Below are 19390 nucleotides of genomic sequence, written 5' to 3'. Positions count from 1 at the left end.
TGTAATTTTTATATTGTTAATTTTAATCCGTAATAGAGTATATAAAATTATTAACCCATGCTAGAGTGTGTCCAGCAGCTTTCGTGCTAGAGTATATAAAAATTTAATTCGTGCTAGAGTATGTAAATCTTAAAATTATAATATAAATAAAAGAAATTTCAATCATTGCTCTAGCAAGGGTCCTGTTTTTATTAAACGTTGTGTTTTATCAATAAAATATGTGGAAAATAAATTTGTAATATTGTGTTTAAAGATCTTTGGAAACAACTTGATATATGACTAAAATCTTTCAAAAATACAGTTTGGAATATCCATGATTTTATTTGTTACCATTAATATATCAATTATCAATTTGGAATATCCTTAATTAAGGTTGCACCCAATATTTAGGTGTAACCGATTAATATATATATTAATCTATAACATATCTATAACCTATTTGTAACCATTTGAAACCATTTATTAAAAATATAAAGTCTACAAAAACTATGTTGTGTACTTCCCTTTTATTAAAAAGGGATATATATTTTTTCTTTTTCTTTTATTACGTTATGTTTTTTTTAGAATCTTCATTTTCCTGAATTCAATTAATCTAATTCCATTTTAAGAAATACTAGGATGCTGGCCCGTGCGTTACCGCACGGGAAAGTGAAAACTTGAAATGACTAATATTGCTAATTTTACATTTCGAGTGAAAACTTTATGGTAATTCTTTAACTGTATAAGTGTATAGTATCAAAGTCATAAATAATGATTAAGATTAATCAACCAAATTAGTTAAATAAAATTTGTGTTGTATATATAAAAATGAAAAAATTGAGTCAGTGACAAGAAGATAATAATGTTAAAAGATATATAAATCTAGGTTTACTCAATCATACTCAGATAATCAATTTTGAAAGATATTCACATAAAACAAAACTTAAATCATTATTCTATCGAAATTTATTAAAAATAATGAGAGAATCATGGAGAAAGAGCGAATAGCTGCAACCAACCAAATTGACTAAAATGATAAATCAATAAAAAAATTAGAAATCACAATTAATTACCTAGATTAATACTCATAATTTTTAAATTTGAAGGTGTGAAACAATATTCAAAGACAAAAAAAAAATCTTTTCAAAATCCATAAAAATATGTATATATATAAAAATAGAAAATGTGAAAACAAAGAGGTGTTAAACAAAAATGTGTGAAAACTAACGGGTGCCAACATGGAAAACTGGGGGTACAACGAAGAAACACAATTGTTGGATCGAAACTTTGCAAATTTTGAGATCATTAACAAAGGGTAAGATCATTAATAATACTCAAAGAACAAAAACTCTTTTCAAAGTCCATAAAAATCTGTATATATATATATAAACAAAGAGGTGTCAAACAAAAAGGTGTGAAACAAAAATGTGCAAAAACAAACAATTGAAACCATTGAAAGCTAGGGGTATGACGAAGAAACACAATTGTTGGATCAAAACATTGCAACTTTATATAAACAAAGAGGTGTAAAACAAAAAGGTGCGAAAACTAACAGGTGCCAACATAGAAAGCTGGAGGTGCAACGAAAAAACATAATTTTTGTACCGAAACTTTGCAACTTTTGAAATCATTAACAAAGGGTGAGATCATTAATCATACTCAAAGAACAAAAACTCTTTTCAAAGTCCATAAAAATCTGTATATATATTAAAAAAAAAATAAAGAGTGTGAAAACAAAGAGGTGTGAAACAAAAATGTGTGAAATAAAATTGTGCGAAAACTAACAAATGCAACCATTGAAAGATAGGGGTACGACGAAGAAACACAATTGTTGGATCAAAACATTGCAACTTTTTATAAACAAAGAGGTGTAAATAAAAGGATGTGAATACTAACGGGTGCCAACATGGAAAACTGAAGGTGAAACGAAGAAACACAATTGTTGGATCGAAACTTTGCAACTTTTGAGATCATTAACAAAGGGTAAGATCATTAATAATACTCAAAGAACAAAAACTCTTTTCAAAGTCCATAAAAATTTGTATATATATAAAAACAAAGAGGTGTGAAAACAAAGAGGTGTCAAACAAAAGGGTGTGAAAACTAACGGGTGCCAACATGGAAAGTTGGGGGTGCAACGAAGACACACAATTGTTGGACCAAAACTTTGCAACTTTGAAATCATTAACAAAGGTTGAGATCATTAATAATACTCAAAGAACAAAACTATTTTCAAAGTCCATAAAAATCAGTATATATATAAAGAAAAACAAAGAGTGTGAAAACAAAGAGGTGTGAAACAAAAAGATGTGAAACAAAAAGGTGCAAAAACTAACAAGTGCAACCATTGAAAGCTAGCGGTACGACGAAGAAACACAATTGTTCGATCAAGATATTGCAACTTTTTATAAACAAAGAGGTGTAAAACAAAAGGGTGTGAAAACTAACGGGTGCCAACATGGAAAGCTAGGGGTGCAACGAAAAAACACAATTGTTGTACCGAAACATTACAACTTTTGAGATCATTAACAAAGGGTTTAATATGCGATTTATAAAAGATGGGGGTACGACGAAGAAACATGATTATTGGAACTGTTGAGATCATTAATAATTTTAAACCGTTAGATGAGTTAATAGAAACATTCTCATCCGTTGGATTAAACTGGACACAAAAAAGTGGGTTTTCTATTATTGTATATATAAAAATGAAAAATTGAGTCAATGACAAGAAGATAATAATGTTAAAAGATATATAAATCTAGGTTTACTGAATCATACTCAGATAATCAATTTTGAAAGATATTCACATAAAACAAAATTTAAATCATTATTCTATCGAAATTTATAAGAAATAATGAGAGAATCAGGGAGAAAGAGCTCATAGCTGCAACCAACCAAATTGACTAAAATGATAAATCTATGAAAAATTAAAAATCACAATTAATACTTGGAAGAGATGATCAATACATGTTAGATGGAAAACGACACCAAACAAAAGTTAGATGAAGGAATCAATATATAAAACAATCCAAATTTTAATGAAGATGAGTGAATCATGTTGATTAATAAATTAAAAGAAAATAATACTCATAATTTTTAAATTTGGAGGTGTGAAACAATACTCAAAGACAAAAAAAAACTCTTTTCAAATGCATAAAAATATGTATATATGAAAAAACAGAAAAGTGTGAAAACAAAGAGGTGTTAAACAAAAATGTGTGAAAAATAACAAGTGCAAACATTGAAAGCTAGGAGTATGACGAAGAAACACAATTGTTGGATCAAAACATTGTAACATTATATAAACAAAGAGGTGTAAAACAAAAAGGTATGAAAACTAACGGGTGCCAACATGGAAAACTGAGGGTGCAACGAAGAAACACAATTGTTGGATCGAAACTTTGCAAATTTTGAGATCATTAACAAATGGTAAGATCATTAATAATACTCAAAGAACAAAAACTCTTTTCAAAGTCCATAAAAATATGTATATATATAAATAAAAAGAGGTGTGAAAACAAAGAGGTGTCAAACAAAAATGTGTTAAACAAAAAGGTGTAAAACTAACAATTGAAACCATTGAAAGCTAGGGATATGACGAAGAAACACAATTGTTGGATCAAAACATTGCAACTTTATATAAACAAAGAGGTGTAAAACAAAAGAGTGTGAAAGCTAACGGGTGCTAACATAGAAAGCTGGAGGTGCAACGAAGAAAAACAATTGTTGGACCGAAACTTTGCAACTTTTGAGATCATTAACAAAGGGTGAGATCATTAATCATACTCAAAGAACAAAAACTCTTTTCAAAGTCCATAAAAATCAGTATATATATTAAAAAAAAACAAAGAGTGTGAAAACAAAGAGGTGTGAAACAAAAAGGTGTGAAACAAAAAGGTGTGAAACAAAAATGTGCGATAACTAACAAGCGCAACCATTGAAAGCTAGGGATACGACGAAAAAACACAATTGTTAGATCAAAACATTACAACTTTATATAAACAAAGAGGTGTAAAACAAAAGGGTGTGAAAACTAACGGGTGCCAACATGGAAAACTCTAGGTGCAACAAAGAAACACAATTGTTGGATCGAAACTTTGCAACTTTTGAGATCACTAACAAAGGGTAAGATCATTATTAATACTCAAAGAACAAAAACTATTTTCAAAGTCCATAAAATCTGTATATATATAAAAACAAAGAGGTATGAAAACAAAGAGGTGTGAAAACAAAGAGGTGTGAAAACAAAGAGGTGTCAAACAAAAGGGTGTGAAAACTAACGGGTGCCAACATGGAAAGTTGGGGGTGCAACGAAGACACACAATTGTTGGACCAAAACTTTGCAACTTTGAAATCATTAACAAAGGTTGAGATCATTAATAATACTCAAAGAACAAAACTATTTTCAAAGTCCATAAAAATCAGTATATATATAAAAAAATAACAAAGAGTGTGAAAACAAAGAGGTGTGAAACAAAAAGATGTGAAACAAAAAGGTGCAAAAACTAACAAGTGCAACCATTGAAAGCTAGCGGTACGACGAAGAAACACAATTGTTCGATCAAGATATTGCAACTTTTTATAAACAAAGAGGTGTAAAACAAAAGGGTGTGAAAACTAACGGGTGCCAACATGGAAAGCTAGGGGTGCAACGAAGAAACACAATTGTTGTACCGAAACATTACAACTTTTGAGATCATTAACAAAGGGTTTAATATGCGATTTTTAAAAGATGGGGGTACGACGAAGAAACATGATTATTGGAACTGTTGAGATCATTAATAATTTTAAACCGTTAGATGAGTTAATAGAAACATTCTCATCCGTTGGATTAAACTGGACACAAAAAAGTGGGTTTTCTATTATTGTATATATAAAAATGAAAAATTGAGTCAATGACAAGAAGATAATAATGTTAAAAGATATATAAATCTAGGTTTACTGAATCATACTCAGATAATCAATTTTGAAAGATATTCACATAAAACAAAATTTAAATCATTATTCTATCGAAATTTATAAGAAATAATGAGAGAATCAGGGAGAAAGAGCTCATAGCTGCAACCAACCAAATTGACTAAAATGATAAATCTATGAAAAATTAAAAATCACAATTAATACTTGGAAGAGATGATCAATACATGTTAGATGGAAAACGACACCAAACAAAAGTTAGATGAAGGAATCAATATATAAAACAATCCAAATTTTAATGAAGATGAGTGAATCATGTTGATTAATAAATTAAAAGAAAATAATACTCATAATTTTTAAATTTGGAGGTGTGAAACAATACTCAAAGACAAAAAAAAAACTCTTTTCAAATGCATAAAAATATGTATATATGAAAAAACAGAAAAGTGTGAAAACAAAGAGTTGTTAAACAAAAATGTGTGAAAAATAATAAGTGCAAACATTGAAAGCTAGGAGTATGACGAAGAAACACAATTGTTGGATCAAAACATTGTAACTTTATATAAACAAAGAGGTGTAAAACAAAAAGGTGTGAAAACTAACGGGTGCCAACATGGAAAACTGGGGGTGCAACGAAGAAACACAATTGTTGGATCGAAACTTTGCAAATTTAGAGATCATTAACAAATGGTAAGATCATTAATAATACTCAAAGAACAAAAACTCTTTTCAAAGTCCATAAAAATCTGTATATATATAAATAAAAAGAGGTGTGAAAACAAAGAGGTGTCAAACAAAAATGTGTGAAACAAAAAGGTGCAAAACTAACAATTGAAACCATTGAAAGCTAGGGATACGACGAAAAAACACAATTGTAAGATCAAAACATTGCAACTTTATATAAACAAAGAGGTGTAAAACAAAAGGGTGTGAAAACTAACGGGTGCCAACATGGAAAACTGGAGGTGCAACAAAGAAACACAATTGTTGGATCGAAACTTTGCAACTTTTGAGATCACTAACAAAGGGTAAGATCATTAATAATACTCAAAGAACAAAAACTATTTTCAAAGTCCATAAAATCTGTATATATATAAAAACAAAGAGGTGTGAAAACAAAGAGGTGTGAAAACAAAGAGGTGTGAAAACTAACGGGTGCAAACATGGAAAGTTGGGGGTGCAACGAAGACACACAATTGTTGGACCAAAACTTTGCAACTTTGAAATCATTAACAAAGGTTGAGATCATTAATAATATTCAAAGAACAAAACTATTTTCAAAGTCCATAAAAATCAGTATATATATAAAAAAAAACAAAGAGTGTGAAAACAAAGAGGTGTGAAACAAAAAGATGTGAAACAAAAAGGTGCAAAAACTAACAAGTGCAACCATTGAAAGCTAGCGGTACGACGAAGAAACACAATTGTTCGATCAAGATATTGCAACTTTTTATAAACAAAGAGGTGTAAAACAAAAGGGTGTGAAAACTAACGGGTGCCAACATGGAAAGCTAGGGGTGCAACGAAGAAACACAATTGTTGTACCGAAACATTACAACTTTTGAGATCATTAACAAAGGGTTTAATATGCGATTTTTAAAAGATGGGGGTACGACGAAGAAACATGATTATTGGAACTGTTGAGATCATTAATAATTTTAAACCGTTAGATGAGTTAATAGAAACATTCTCATCCGTTGGATTAAACTGGACACAAAAAAGTGGGTTTTCTATTATTGTATATATAAAAATGAAAAATTGAGTCAATGACAAGAAGATAATAATGTTAAAAGATATATAAATCTAGGTTTACTGAATCATACTCAGATAATCAATTTTGAAAGATATTCACATAAAACAAAATTTAAATCATTATTCTATCGAAATTTATAAGAAATAATGAGAGAATCAGGGAGAAAGAGCTTATAGCTGCAACCAACCAAATTGACTAAAATGATAAATCTATGAAAAATTAAAAATCACAATTAATACTTGGAAGAGATGATCAATACATGTTAGATGGAAAACGACACCAAACAAAAGTTAGATGAAGGAATCAATATATAAAACAATCCAAATTTTAATGAAGATGAGTGAATCATGTTGATTAATAAATTAAAAGAAAATAATACTCATAATTTTTAAATTTGGAGGTGTGAAACAATACTCAAAGACAAAAAAAAACTCTTTTCAAATGCATAAAAATATGTATATATGAAAAAACAGAAAAGTGTGAAAACAAAGAGGTGTTAAACAAAAATGTGTGAAAAATAACAAGTGCAAACATTGAAAGCTAGGAGTATGACGAAGAAACACAATTGTTGGATCAAAACATTGTAACTTTATATAAACAAAGAGGTGTAAAACAAAAAGGTGTGAAAACTAACGGGTGCCAACATGGAAAACTGGGGGTGCAACGAAGAAACACAATTGTTGGATCGAAACTTTGCAAATTTTGAGATCATTAACAAATGGTAAGATCATTAATAACACTCAAAGAACAAAAACTCTTTTCAAAGTCCATAAAAATCTGTATATATATAAATAAAAAGAGGTGTGAAAACAAAGAGGTGTCAAACAAAAATGTGTGAAACAAAAAGGTGCAAAACTAACAATTGAAACCATTGAAAGCTAGGGATATGACGAAGAAACACAATTGTTGGATCAAAACATTGCAACTTTATATAAACAAAGAGGTGTAAAACAAAAGAGTGTGAAAGCTAACGGGTGCTAACATAGAAAGCTGGAGGTGCAACGAAGAAACACAATTGTTGGACCGAAACTATGCAACTTTTGAGATCATTAACAAAGGGTGAGATCATTAATCATACTCAAAGAACAAAAACTCTTTTCAAAGTCCATAAAAATCTGTATATATATATATAAAAAAAACAAAGAGTGTGAAAACAAAGAGGTGTGAAACAAAAAGGTGTGAAACAAAAATGTGCGATAACTAACAAGTGCAACCATTGAAAGCTAGGGATACGACGAAAAAACACAATTGTTAGATCAAAACATTGCAACTTTATATAAACAAAGAGGTGTAAAACAAAAGGGTGTGAAAACTAACGGGTGCCAACATGGAAAACTGGAGGTGCAACAAAGAAACACAATTGTTGGATCGAAACTTTGCAACTTTTGAGATCACTAACAAAGGGTAAGATCATTAATAATACTCAAAGAACAAAAACTATTTTCAAAGTCCATAAAATCTGTATATATAAAAAAACAAAGAGGTGTGAAAACAAAGAGGTGTGAAAACAAAGAGGTGTGAAAACAAAGAGGTGTCAAACAAAAGGGTGTGAAAACTAACGGGTGCCAACATGGAAAGTTGGGGGTACAACGAAGACACACAATTATTGGACCAAAACTTTGCAACTTTGAAATCATTAACAAAGGGTGAGATCATTAATAATACTCAAAGAACAAAAACTCTTTTCAAAGTCCATAAAAATCTGTATATATATAAAAAACAAAGAGTGTGAAAATAAAGAGGTGTGAAACAAAAAGGTATGATACAAAAAGGTGTGAAACAAAAATGTGCAATAACTAACAAGTGCAACCATTGAAAGCTAGGGGTACGACGAAGAAACACAATTGTTGGATCAAGACATTGCAACTTTTTATAAACAAAGATGTGTAAAACAAAAAGGTGTGAAAACAAAAGGGTGTGAAAACTAATAGGTGCCAACATTGAAAGCTGGGGGTGCAAAGAAGAAATACAATTGTTGGACCGAAACATTGCAACTTTTGAGATCATTAACAAAAGATTTAATTGGTGCGATATTTAAAATATGGGGGTACGACGAAGAAACACGATTATTAGAAAAAAACCTTAAAACTGTTGAGATCATTAATAATTTTAAACCATTAGATGAGTTAATAGAAACAATCTCATCTGTTGGATTAAAATGGACACAAAAAGTGGGTTTGGTATTATATATAGATAACGAATTTGAATATATATAGCTAAAAAAAATTATGCTGGCTGGACATATAGATTTAATTAGTAATTTTAGTAGCGAAATTTTAATTTTTGGTTGGATACAGATTTAATCCTCTAAATAATAAAACGGAAGTATACAATTTTTTTTTTTGTAGACTATATAATATAAGTTATAAGATTAATTATTTGGTTATTTGATAGGTATAGGTTAGATGGGTTGTAGCCATATTTTAGATCCTCTTAAAAAGTATATTCCAAAAAAATAAAAAATAAAATCTCCACCTAATATTTAATTAACCATATATAGACAACAAAATCTCAAAAATTAATCACACTTCCGCGGAGTAAGAGTAACTTTCGATTATACTAGCAAAAAAATCTCAAAAAAATATCAAGTCCTCATATTTAACATATGATTTTATTGCATAATGTTTTATTCACAATAAATTTTAAAAACAATCACATAAATTATATTTTATATAAAAATTACAAAATAAATAAAAGAAATTTCAACTCGTGCTAGAGCATGGATACTAATCTAATATAGTATACAGTATATACGGAGTACTGTATATTGTATTTTTTTGTCAGGATATAGAATTTAAGACTGGTAAGTGGTAACTCTCAAAAAAAAAAAAGCGTAACTCTCAAATTTTAGGCCCATTGAGCCCAAACATAAAAGTCCAAAGATGTACGCCGTCGTTTCTAGCTTTACATTGGTGCGGCGTCATTACATTGCCTAGATCCGGCGTCGTTTAAATGTATATATTATTTTCAGTTTTCACATTAAAAGTCAATAACGTTTTTTGTTTTTTTTTGGTTGAAGCGGTCAACACTCAAAGGTCTTCGCTGATGTAATTTATGCAGGAAAAAAAAGAACACCAGCATTGATCACGAAGAAAGTTCAAAGAAAGACCAAGAGGAACGATACTATGTGTTATATACTACAAGTCAAGTATATATAATAGAAAGAAGTATATAACTATATATCTGTTTATGTCAGAGTGAGAGAGAGAGAGAGAGACAAAGAGTGAGAAAGAGAGAATGGATTGTTGTGATCTTAAACGTTTCTTTGTTGTATTGACTCTATTACGAATCTGCAAAGAGGCAGCTGCTTATAATTTCCCTCTTGCACTTGCTAATTGCAAAGACCATTGCGGAGATGTCAGTGTTCTTTACCCTTTTGGGATAGGCCAAGGTTGTTACAAGGACAAATGGTTCGAGGTCGTCTGCAGCAACTCATCAGATCAAGTCTCTGTACCTTTCCTACTTAGCATCAGACGGGAAGTTCTTTCGTTTGACCTTGGAAGCTATTCAAACTCCATCTATGGCCGTTCTCGTTATCAGAGCAACAAGATTCGCATTCTGAGTCCACTGAAACATACAGGCTGTTCCAATGGATCAATAGGTGACTCGTCGTCTTTGAATCTGACGGGTAGTCCATTCTTTATATCAGACAGTAATAAGTTCACAGCTATTGGATGTAACAACAAGGCCTTGATGAAAGGCAAAGGATCACAGATCGTGGGATGTGAGGCCACATGTACTTACGAAAATGATACCGCCAGGGGTTGTGTGGGTTATAAATGCTGCCAAACCCAAATACCATCCGGTCTTCAAGTGTTTGATGCAACTGTGGAGAAGATGATACCCGGTCAAGCTGGATGTCAGGTTGCCTACTTGACACATTTCGAGTTGTCTCCGTCCATGTTCACATCTCCTCAACTACAAGAGTACGGCAAGTACGTGATGATGGAGCTGGAATGGGTTCTTGATGTTTTCCCCATCCCTTCCGAGGGTTCAACGACAGTACTATGCGCGGAAAGTACGAAAGGTGCACTAGCTTCAATAATTTCAGCAAACCTATATCTATATCCCCCAACTGGATATCAGTGTTGGTGTAAACATGGTTACCAAGGAAATCCTTATATACCTGGTGGATGTCAAGGTCTGTATAAGCTTCTTTCTCATTCTTAAGTAGATATAGCTTTCATACATAAAAATTCTGTAAGTGCTTATGTGAAGTTTGGTATTGTCCGTAGACATTGATGAATGCAGAAATTCACATCAAAATATCTGTGGAAAGAACAAGTGTGTGAATGTGCCCGGATCATTTAGATGTGAGAGTATTTGGCCAGCCATTTTAAGTAAGTTAACTTCTGCATAGCCATCACTTTTCTTACATTGTAAACACGCTGAAATGGAAAGATCAACTTACAATGTCTTGAGAGTTGTTCTACAGGTGGAACACTTAGTACTGGATTGTTGCTTTTGGTCGTTGGGATATGGTGGCTATGCAAGGTTAATAAAAAGCGGAAAGCAGCCAAGCAGAAGAGAAAGTTCTTCAAACGAAACGGAGGTTTGTTGTTAGAGCAACAAACATTGTTCCTTCAAGGCAGTGTCAACAGAACAAAACTGTTCAGCTCCAATGACCTGGAGAAGGCAACAGATAGATTCAATGCGAGCAGAATATTAGGGCAAGGCGGCCAAGGTACAGTGTATAAAGGAATGTTGGAAGATGGAATGATTGTTGCAGTCAAAAAGTCCAAAGCATTGGAAGAAGCGAATCTTGAGGAATTCATCAATGAGATAATCCTTTTGTCACAAATTAACCACCGAAATGTTGTCAAGATCTTAGGATGTTGTCTTGAGACAGAGGTACCTATATTGGTGTATGAGTTCATCCCGAACCGTAACCTTTTCGATCATCTGCACAACCCATCAGAGGATTTCCCAATGACTTGGGAAGTCCGTCTCTGCATCTCCTGCGAAGTTGCAGATGCCCTCTCATACCTGCATTCAGCCGCCTCTATCCCAATTTATCACAGAGATGTCAAGTCAACAAATATCTTATTGGATGAAAAGCACCGTGCAAAAGTGTCAGATTTTGGAATCTCGAGATCTGTTCCTATAGATGACACTCACTTGACAACAATTGTGCAAGGAACAATTGGATATGTAGACCCCGAGTACCTTCAGTCAAACCACTTCACAGGGAAGAGTGACGTCTACAGCTTTGGGGTTTTGCTCATTGAGCTCTTAACCGGAGAGAAACCTGTCTCACTTCTGAGGCGGCAAGAAGTCAGGATGTTGGGTGCTTACTTCCTCGAAGCCATGAGAAATGATAGACTTCATGAGATTCTCGATGCTCGCATCAAGGAGGATTGTGATCAAGAGGAGGTCCTTGCTGTAGCCAACCTAGCAAGAAGGTGTCTGAGCTTGAACTCAGAACATCGGCCTACCATGAGAGATGTTTCTAACGAATTGGACAGGATGAAATCCAAGAAAAGGGGCATTCAAAGCCGAATTCAGAATGACGAAGAACATAGAAACATTCGGGTTGCAATGCCCGAGTCTATGTCACTCTTTTACTCTTCTCCGGACATAGTCATTGAAAACAGCTCATTCTCACTGGAATCAGAACCACTCATGCTTCATAAGACACAGTGACAAGAAACCAATACGCTTCACCTTTCGAGATTAGTACGTCAAGAAAGAATGAGATGCAATCAACCTTGAAGGTCCTCTTATAATGTGTGTGCATGTATTCCATTACTTCAACTTATAATTCCTCTATCATGGAAATAAACGAGACTAAAAAATAGAAACAAAACTATTTGTATTACTCTTAATTTATCTTTCACGTGTTTGGTCTATACAAATGATACACCTCAGTGCAGGTCAAATGGATACATAACAAAAGTAAAGTTTACTGACACTCAAATACATTGAGATAACATGAATCTTATTATGTACAAGTTTAATTCCATATATGAGTGACAGTAATCATCTCACATCAACAAACTGAACTCGTTTGACATAAAAGTGGAAGCGTTTTACCCGGAAGATAAATGCATTATAGGGTGACTTCTCCGGTAACCACTTCCCTTAAAAACAACTGTTTACACCCACACGGTTTCCAGTTAGCTCCATGTCCAGTTGTCTGTGCAATGAGTATAACAGCAGAAGCTTCCACTTTGACAATGGGACTAAGGTCTTTTGCAGAGAAGGAACACACTCAGACATTCCATGAATATTAGACAGCTACAGCAGAAAGAAAAAAATTTCAGAGAGTGTTTTAGTAGCCTTACTGGAAAATACGCAACAATCAAAGAATCGAATGTAACAATTATATACATCCAGAAAAATTATATCACCTTGGTTAAGGCGGAAAAGATTCTTCCAAGGATACACAACCAACGATGGACCCACCAGCTGGAAGGCACATTGGTTTTGTTTCTCTCCAATTCAGAGGCCTATCCAAAGGGTTACATACCCTCACAACGGGCAATCTGACAATGTCAAATCTCCCAGCCCCTGATTCTTCCCATTTAAGGACCTTGCCTCCTATAACATAGAGTTCATCCCTTAGAGCTGCAAACCCATATCCAAAGGCCTCTAACTCTCTCGGGTGATTAGGAAGAACAACAGAAGGAACTGAACCAATGTCATACCATTCCCCATCATCTGTATCCCTGGTCTTAATCAAGCTTTCTCCCCAATCAACAATAGTGTACACACGATCATTTTTCATGACCTGAACAGCAAACTGCATGGCTCTAGAGAAAGGCCAGACATCCTCCACAGTGGACCAAGTCATGTCTACTGGATTTAAAACTTCAGATGAATTTTGCTCTGCAAATCCCACCTGGTCACTCAGAACATGAAAGCACCCTCTGTACGATAACCCCGAGCAGTCCATCTGTGGTCTAGGCATTGCTGGTAATTCCTCCCATCTGCAATACTGCTAATGTCAGACTCCAATTTGATAGCTTCTCAAGTTAAAAAATAAGAAAACTTAAAACCAAAAATAATATCTTGTGGAGGTTCTATAAGCCAATACTACTACACCAGATATTACACAAGAATAGAGGAGGATAAAAAGTACCTATCAGCCACAGGATCATAAACCTCAGCAGATGGAATACCCCTGGTATGGGTTAAATTGCGACCTCCAGCAACATAAACCTTGCCAGAGACAGCAGTACAAGCAAAGTGAGTCCGTGGAGTTCGCATACTAGCAACCATTTTCCATTCTTTCTTAAACGGATCAAACCTCATGACATCTTTAGTAACAACAGGCTTCTGATGAGGAAACGACGACACAGAAGGAGCATAACAACCCCCAATCACAAGAAGACAATTGGAAACACAAACACAGGCAAAACCAGAATGATGCCAGCCATCTTGAACAGCTCTAGTTCTAGGCAAAGGATGCCAACGATCAGCTTCAGGATCATAAGCAACCCATTGGTTCTTAGAACGTTCAGTCAACACAAACAACCAGCTCCCTGACCATCCATTTCTAGCTTTATAGCATGAGTAATCAACGCTACGAAGTAAATCTCTCCAGCCTCTGGAAACACACTCGAGCACTCCATGATAACCATGAGAAAGCTTCGCTATGCATCTCAAAGCTAAATCATCAGGTAAACCTGGGATTATAGACTGCTCTACCCAGTCCCTGAAAAAACAACAATTCATACCCACTAACGATCAAACCTCTTTCAATCAATAATCAAAAATTCAATCACTGTCTCAGAAAAAAAAAAAATCAAATTTTTATTAACGTAATTTTGAATCAAAGAGATAAAAGGTAAAAGATTTAGATTCAATTAGAGAGCAAACTTACATAAATCGAACTTGAGAGATTTTTGTAATGTATTCTCCGATCCCCTTCTCGAAATTGCTTTAGAACACTAAAAAATTTACCCTTTCTTCAAAATCTACCACTTCCCCGGAAACGAAACGCCATTAACGATATCAGGAAGAATCGAGTCAGAAACTCAAATCAGACCGATCTATCTATAATTGAAGCAAGCCCACTCAGAGAGGAACTCAAAGATTCTGGAAAATAAATAGAGACAAGAGCACAAGGAGGGGTCAAGCATGGGACAATCGAATTGGATAGATCCATTTATTTGTGGGTCGAGAAAATATCCAAAATATATTTATTTGATCCTTTCTTTATTACGTGTTTTATGTTTCTTAACCCCTTAATTTTCTTAGTTAGTTTATTTAACCCCTAACTTTAAACGATCGCAGTTCCATAAACGGCATCGTTTTGTACTTCATCTTCATCTTTATCTTCTTCTTTCCAACGGTGCGTGACTCCATTTCCTCCGATTCACGGTGGTTCGGCGACTACAGAGTCAGAATTCGAGAAGCTGATCGCTTTACACAATTCGATCGCCGTGAAATTAAAGGTCCTAGAAATTTCCTGGTAAGCAATTCGATTCTCGATTCTTTGAACGATGTTATTATATAGGTCAATCCTATAGCATTGATTTGAGATATAGCTGTTGCTGAATCGCTCCGATCTTCCCTGATTCTAGATCAATCTGTGTTTCTTTGTTGTTTATGTTCATCTTCTACATACATCGTTGATCAAGTTAGAATTTTTTTGAATGTACAGTTGGTATTGGCTTTGATTAGTTTTTTTTTAAAAACTGATATAGGAATCAGGTCAAATGGGGTCTTCGTCGGATTCATGGATGAAAGCATACAACGAGGCTTTAAAACTCTCAGAGGAGATAAATGGAATGATATCAGAAAGAAGTTCATCAGCTGAAACAGGGCCTGATGCTCAGCGTCGTGCTTCAGCTTTACGACGAAAGATCACCATTTTCGGAACCAAATTAGACAGCCTACAGTCTCTTCTTGCTCAAATTCATGGCAAACCTATGTAAAGCCATTAACTAGACACTTTGTAAGTATTAGTATTAATCTGATCTTGTCAAATCTGAGTTAATTTACTTACTGACACAGTTCAGAGAAAGAGATGAACCGGCGCAAGGATATGGTAGGGAATTTGAGGTCAAAATCAAACCAGATGGCGAATGCTTTGAACATGTCAAACTTTGCCAATAGAGACAGCTTGCTTGGACCTGAAATTAAGCCTGATGATTCCATGAGCAGAGTTACTGGCATGGATAACCAAGGAATTGTCGGGTATCAACGACAAGTTATGAGAGGTAACCTCTTCTTTTTTCTTTCATAGTACAGATGTTGACTTCTGTATTAGGTTGTATTATTGAATTATGTTCATTTTCCTGTGACTAGAACAAGACGAAGGACTTGAGAAATTGGAGGAAACAGTCATGAGTACAAAACACATTGCTATGGCTGTTGGTGAAGAGCTTGACTTGCAGACTAGGCTTATTGTATGTCTCAGTCTTTTTTATTGCTTTTGCCTTGATTTGGATTTCCTGGTCATAACACATCTGGATATTCCTTTATGCAGGATGACTTGGATTACCATGTGGATGTTACTGACTCTCGCTTACAGGTAATATATTGCTTCAACTCTTATATATTTCAACAAATTACTTCGGAATCCCAAGCTGTAGTTGGTTCATGCATGAAGTAATTGATCTATTGGTGATCTGTTTTGATTTGCTCAACCAATAACCACATTATGCTAAGCTAGTGACTAAATTAAAAGACATTGATCTGTTCTGTATGTTGTTTCCTATTACAGAGAGTGCAGAAGAACCTTGCTGTCATGAATAAGAATATGAAAAGTGGTTGTTCTTGCATGTCAATGCTCTTGTCAGTGCTGGGGATCGTCGGTCTTGCTGTTGTAATATGGCTGTTGGTTAAGTATCTGTAATACCAACATCCGAGAACTTATACGTTTCTCTGTAGGTCACTGGCCTCTCCTCTCTCTGTGAATGATTGCAATGTATTTCCTCATTCCACATTTGTGGTTGACCTTTTCATTTCTATTCTGTTGCAAGAGCCCTTAATAATAGTATATGTAATGTGTGCAGATTTCATTTCTCTTATGTTGCAAAACCCTTTAAAACTATATGTGATGTGTGCAGTTTTCGCCCTTTGCTGTCTGAAAAAAGATTTTTAAGTGGTAGCAAGTAAAATGCAGAGACAAAAACGTATCTATATGAGACTTGTTCTTCCACGAGGAAACTTTGGCTTCACGATATGAAACAAATAGCATGTTGTGACATTCGTTAAAAACTGATTTTCATATCATCAATGGAAAGAAAACCAATCATGAAATGAAAATCAGTGATTGCTTGTTTGATCACTTTTTGGTTATGTTGACTCACAGCCATTTTCTCCAGCTACTTGATCTTAGCTCGCCAGAGAAGAACCTGGGAATGCTTAAAAGACTATTGACTCTTGTCAATCCTTCCAACGCCGACCACTCTTCATCATCCTTAACCGATATACACTCGGCGAGTGTTGTCTTCTTGGACTCAATCCTGCAACTCTCAGGCGTCTTATCTTCTCTTATCTCCAAAACCGGTATGATCTCATCCGTTTCTGCTGCAGCCTCTTCCTTCTTGTCAGCATCTTTGTTTACTGTGATGGTGACACTCTCTGTAGATTCTTTGTGTGAATGATCAACGGACTCTGAAACTTCAATTGACGCTTCTTCTGGAGAATCTTCAAGAAAGAGGCATACTACAGCGCAGTCATCGTTCTTGGAAGTAGGATACTTCAGCCTCCATGCTCGAACTGCTGTGTCGACTAGAGAACGAGCCGCGGTGTTTCGACTAGGAGCTGAAGCCACAATATCAACAGCTTCTTTGTTCGACAAAACATCCCATACCTAGCATAACAGACACTTTAGCTCCATAGAGTTCGATAATACCCCGTGAGAAGAATAAGATGAGAAATGTACTCCATCTGTGGCTAGAATAATAAACTGATCTCTTTCAGTGAGTCGATGGTAGTTGATATCCGGAACAGAGATTAGACCGTAATCTTTAAGACAGAAGTCCCCAAAAGCTCGAGCCATTGCTAAACCAGGTGAATCGCTGTTTGGTAACCAGACACGTGCAACCTCAGGCTCGTCTTGTAAAGCAAAGACTCTACCTCTACATTTCTGGATTCTTGCTGATTCACCTGAAGTAATTTACATAAGAAAATTGGATTGGTGTTTCCAAAATGATCAATACTGACAACATGAAGAGTCTTACTTGGCAAATCTGGTTTTAAGTCTATTGTCAATTGAACAGCGACCAAAGCATTGTCTTGGTCTATGGTGGCAAGAACGGCTCTCGAGTCACCAATATTCCCCACCACCAGATCCTTACCCTATAGAGGTTATACACCAAACAGTCAGAGGAGTTAACATACAGAACCAATGAGGGAGTAAATCACCGGTGACAGGACTTTCACCTGTTTGATCACAGTGACAGAAGTGGTTCCACTGCAGAAACAATTGATGGTTGGATGCATTTTTAACTCTTTATCCATCTGTTGACAAGTCTTCAGCAACGCTCGTTTCAGCGGGAGATACATCTTGGGAAGTAGCTTCTCGTCCTTCTCAGTCTGCTGTAAGTCACACAATTGCTCTTCATCTACGGAACTAGCAAACTCGAGGCCATTCTTGGAGCCGCTTTGTTCTGTTCCTGAGGTCGTTTTCAGTTGAGTTGATAATGTGAAAGGTAACATATCTCGGACTCTCTTTGAAACCATATGACCAAATGGACCATGTCCATCGAATACACCACATAACACTGTATCGCTTCTCGAACAGAAATTCTGAAAATAAGTTGAAGAAGAAGGAGATATCAAAAACCTGAACTAAGATTGATTAGTAAAAAACTCAAAACAACAGAAGAAGAACATAAATAGTAACAAGAAGAGTTCTTGTAGCTGCAACTAACACAGAGAAATCAATAGTTTTCTTCAATAAGTGAACCATAGCAAAAACTTGCGAAACCAAATAATCTCACATTTCATCAGTCAATTTCCAAAAAAGAGAGAGACAGGAACGAACCTCCCAGACAAGCATGGCGTCTTGGTTAGTTCCTTTTTTGCCTTGTTGTGTATAAAGACAAGCAATGTCACTTGAACCATTGCCAACAAGCCGACCCACGACTTGTTGTTGAATCTCATCGATTTGGCCGCCGCTATATAAATCTCTCTGTCTCCTCAGCTTTCCAGAGCTTTGTCTCTCCACCGTAGTAACGGCAGTGCTTGATGTTCCCGTTTCCTTCCTCGTGGTGGTCTTATCAGTTCTCGAATGACACAGACCCATTTGATAAATACCAAATCTTTCGAAAGCCTTTTTCCTTAAAAATCGATAGTTAGTAGAATCTACCAAAGACCTGTTTCTGTTTTTTGGTTTTGTCTGAGGTTTGGTCGGCAATAAATTCCCCCCGTTTAAAGACTCTCAGCTTCCATTACAGAAATCATAAGTGGGGAATAGAGAGAAGAAAACGAAAAATCATATCTTTACTATAAAAGTAAAACCATAGAAACAACCAAAAATGAAAATCTCGTAAACAGTTAAAGATTCTATGTTTGAAAAGAGACGCCAAAACTTGAACACAGACAAGAGCACAAAAGTGTTTACTAACTCTCCACTACCAACACATAAGACTGACTGACTGACTATTCAAAAAAAGTAATAAAAGTATTTTTTTTCTTTTAGTCAAAAAGAAGGGAGAGACATTGCAAACAGGGTCTACTGCTACTGCACGTGAGCTCATTTATCAACACTGTTACTAAAACTTAATAACCAGAAACAAAAAATTTTACTTCTTTGGCTGAGAAACCACTTGTCCTAACTTGCGT

At 34.7% G+C, this 19390-nt stretch overlaps 4 protein-coding genes across 4 annotated transcripts; 2 read left to right on the top strand and 2 right to left on the bottom strand.

The window, feature by feature from the left end:
- The first annotated feature begins 9728 nt into the window (after positions 1-9728).
- On the top strand, positions 9729-12541 carry LOC104755941 (wall-associated receptor kinase-like 8). The gene is made up of 3 exons (XM_010478427.3): positions 9729-10787; positions 10882-10986; positions 11082-12541. The coding sequence occupies exons 1-3, from the start codon at positions 9884-9886 to the stop codon at positions 12287-12289; spliced, it is 2217 nt and encodes a 738-aa protein (XP_010476729.1). The 5' UTR covers positions 9729-9883; the 3' UTR covers positions 12290-12541.
- Positions 12442-14762, bottom strand: LOC104755942 (F-box/kelch-repeat protein At1g16250-like). The gene is made up of 4 exons (XM_010478428.3): positions 14472-14762; positions 13728-14303; positions 12997-13575; positions 12442-12883 (listed from the first exon to the last, which is right to left on the bottom strand). Coding segments are annotated over exons 1-3 (1152 nt in total). The 5' UTR covers positions 14474-14762; the 3' UTR covers positions 12442-12883; positions 12997-13001.
- Positions 14460-16673, top strand: LOC104755939 (syntaxin-51). The gene is made up of 7 exons (XM_010478426.3): positions 14460-14762; positions 14885-15062; positions 15298-15524; positions 15608-15813; positions 15902-16002; positions 16083-16127; positions 16320-16673. The coding sequence occupies exons 3-7, from the start codon at positions 15310-15312 to the stop codon at positions 16449-16451; spliced, it is 699 nt and encodes a 232-aa protein (XP_010476728.1). The 5' UTR covers positions 14460-14762; positions 14885-15062; positions 15298-15309; the 3' UTR covers positions 16452-16673.
- Positions 16674-16681: 8 nt separating this feature from the next.
- Positions 16682-19274, bottom strand: LOC104755938 (putative protein phosphatase 2C 6). Its single transcript, XM_010478425.2, has 5 exons — positions 18591-19274; positions 17987-18352; positions 17785-17902; positions 17487-17710; positions 16682-17414 (listed from the first exon to the last, which is right to left on the bottom strand). The coding sequence occupies exons 1-5, from the start codon at positions 18849-18851 to the stop codon at positions 16905-16907; spliced, it is 1479 nt and encodes a 492-aa protein (XP_010476727.1). The 5' UTR covers positions 18852-19274; the 3' UTR covers positions 16682-16904.
- Positions 19275-19390: the final 116 nt, after the last annotated feature.

Source organism: Camelina sativa, chromosome 17, assembly GCF_030686135.1.
Source record: "Camelina sativa cultivar CO46 ecotype springtype chromosome 17, ASM3068613v1".
In the NCBI taxonomy this organism is placed as follows: Eukaryota; Viridiplantae; Streptophyta; class Magnoliopsida; order Brassicales; family Brassicaceae; genus Camelina; species Camelina sativa.
The sequence above is the reverse complement of the archived record's forward strand: the minus strand, read 5'-3'. Positions and strand labels throughout refer to the sequence as shown.

Bases quoted from the DNA above. Each gene is read 5' to 3' on its own strand.
- LOC104755941 (XM_010478427.3), top strand. From the start codon at position 9,884: ATGGATTGTTGTGATCTTAAACGTTTCTTTGTTGTATTGACTCTATTA. The intron at 10,788-10,881 runs GTCTGTATAAGC...TATTGTCCGTAG, and splicing joins TATACCTGGTGGATGTCAAG to ACATTGATGAATGCAGAAAT. The intron at 10,987-11,081 runs GTAAGTTAACTT...GTTGTTCTACAG, and splicing joins TATTTGGCCAGCCATTTTAA to GTGGAACACTTAGTACTGGA.
- LOC104755942 (XM_010478428.3), bottom strand. The intron at 13,576-13,727 runs GTACTTTTTATC...GCAGTATTGCAG, and splicing joins TATGATCCTGTGGCTGATAG to ATGGGAGGAATTACCAGCAA.
- LOC104755939 (XM_010478426.3), top strand. From the start codon at position 15,310: ATGGGGTCTTCGTCGGATTCATGGATGAAAGCATACAACGAGGCTTTA. The intron at 15,814-15,901 runs GTAACCTCTTCT...TCCTGTGACTAG, and splicing joins TCAACGACAAGTTATGAGAG to AACAAGACGAAGGACTTGAG. The intron at 16,128-16,319 runs GTAATATATTGC...TTCCTATTACAG, and splicing joins TTACTGACTCTCGCTTACAG to AGAGTGCAGAAGAACCTTGC.
- LOC104755938 (XM_010478425.2), bottom strand. From the start codon at position 18,851: ATGGGTCTGTGTCATTCGAGAACTGATAAGACCACCACGAGGAAGGAA. The intron at 17,903-17,986 runs GTGAAAGTCCTG...TAACCTCTATAG, and splicing joins CTGTCACTGTGATCAAACAG to GGTAAGGATCTGGTGGTGGG. The intron at 17,415-17,486 runs GTACATTTCTCA...CTGTTATGCTAG, and splicing joins TTATTCTAGCCACAGATGGA to GTATGGGATGTTTTGTCGAA.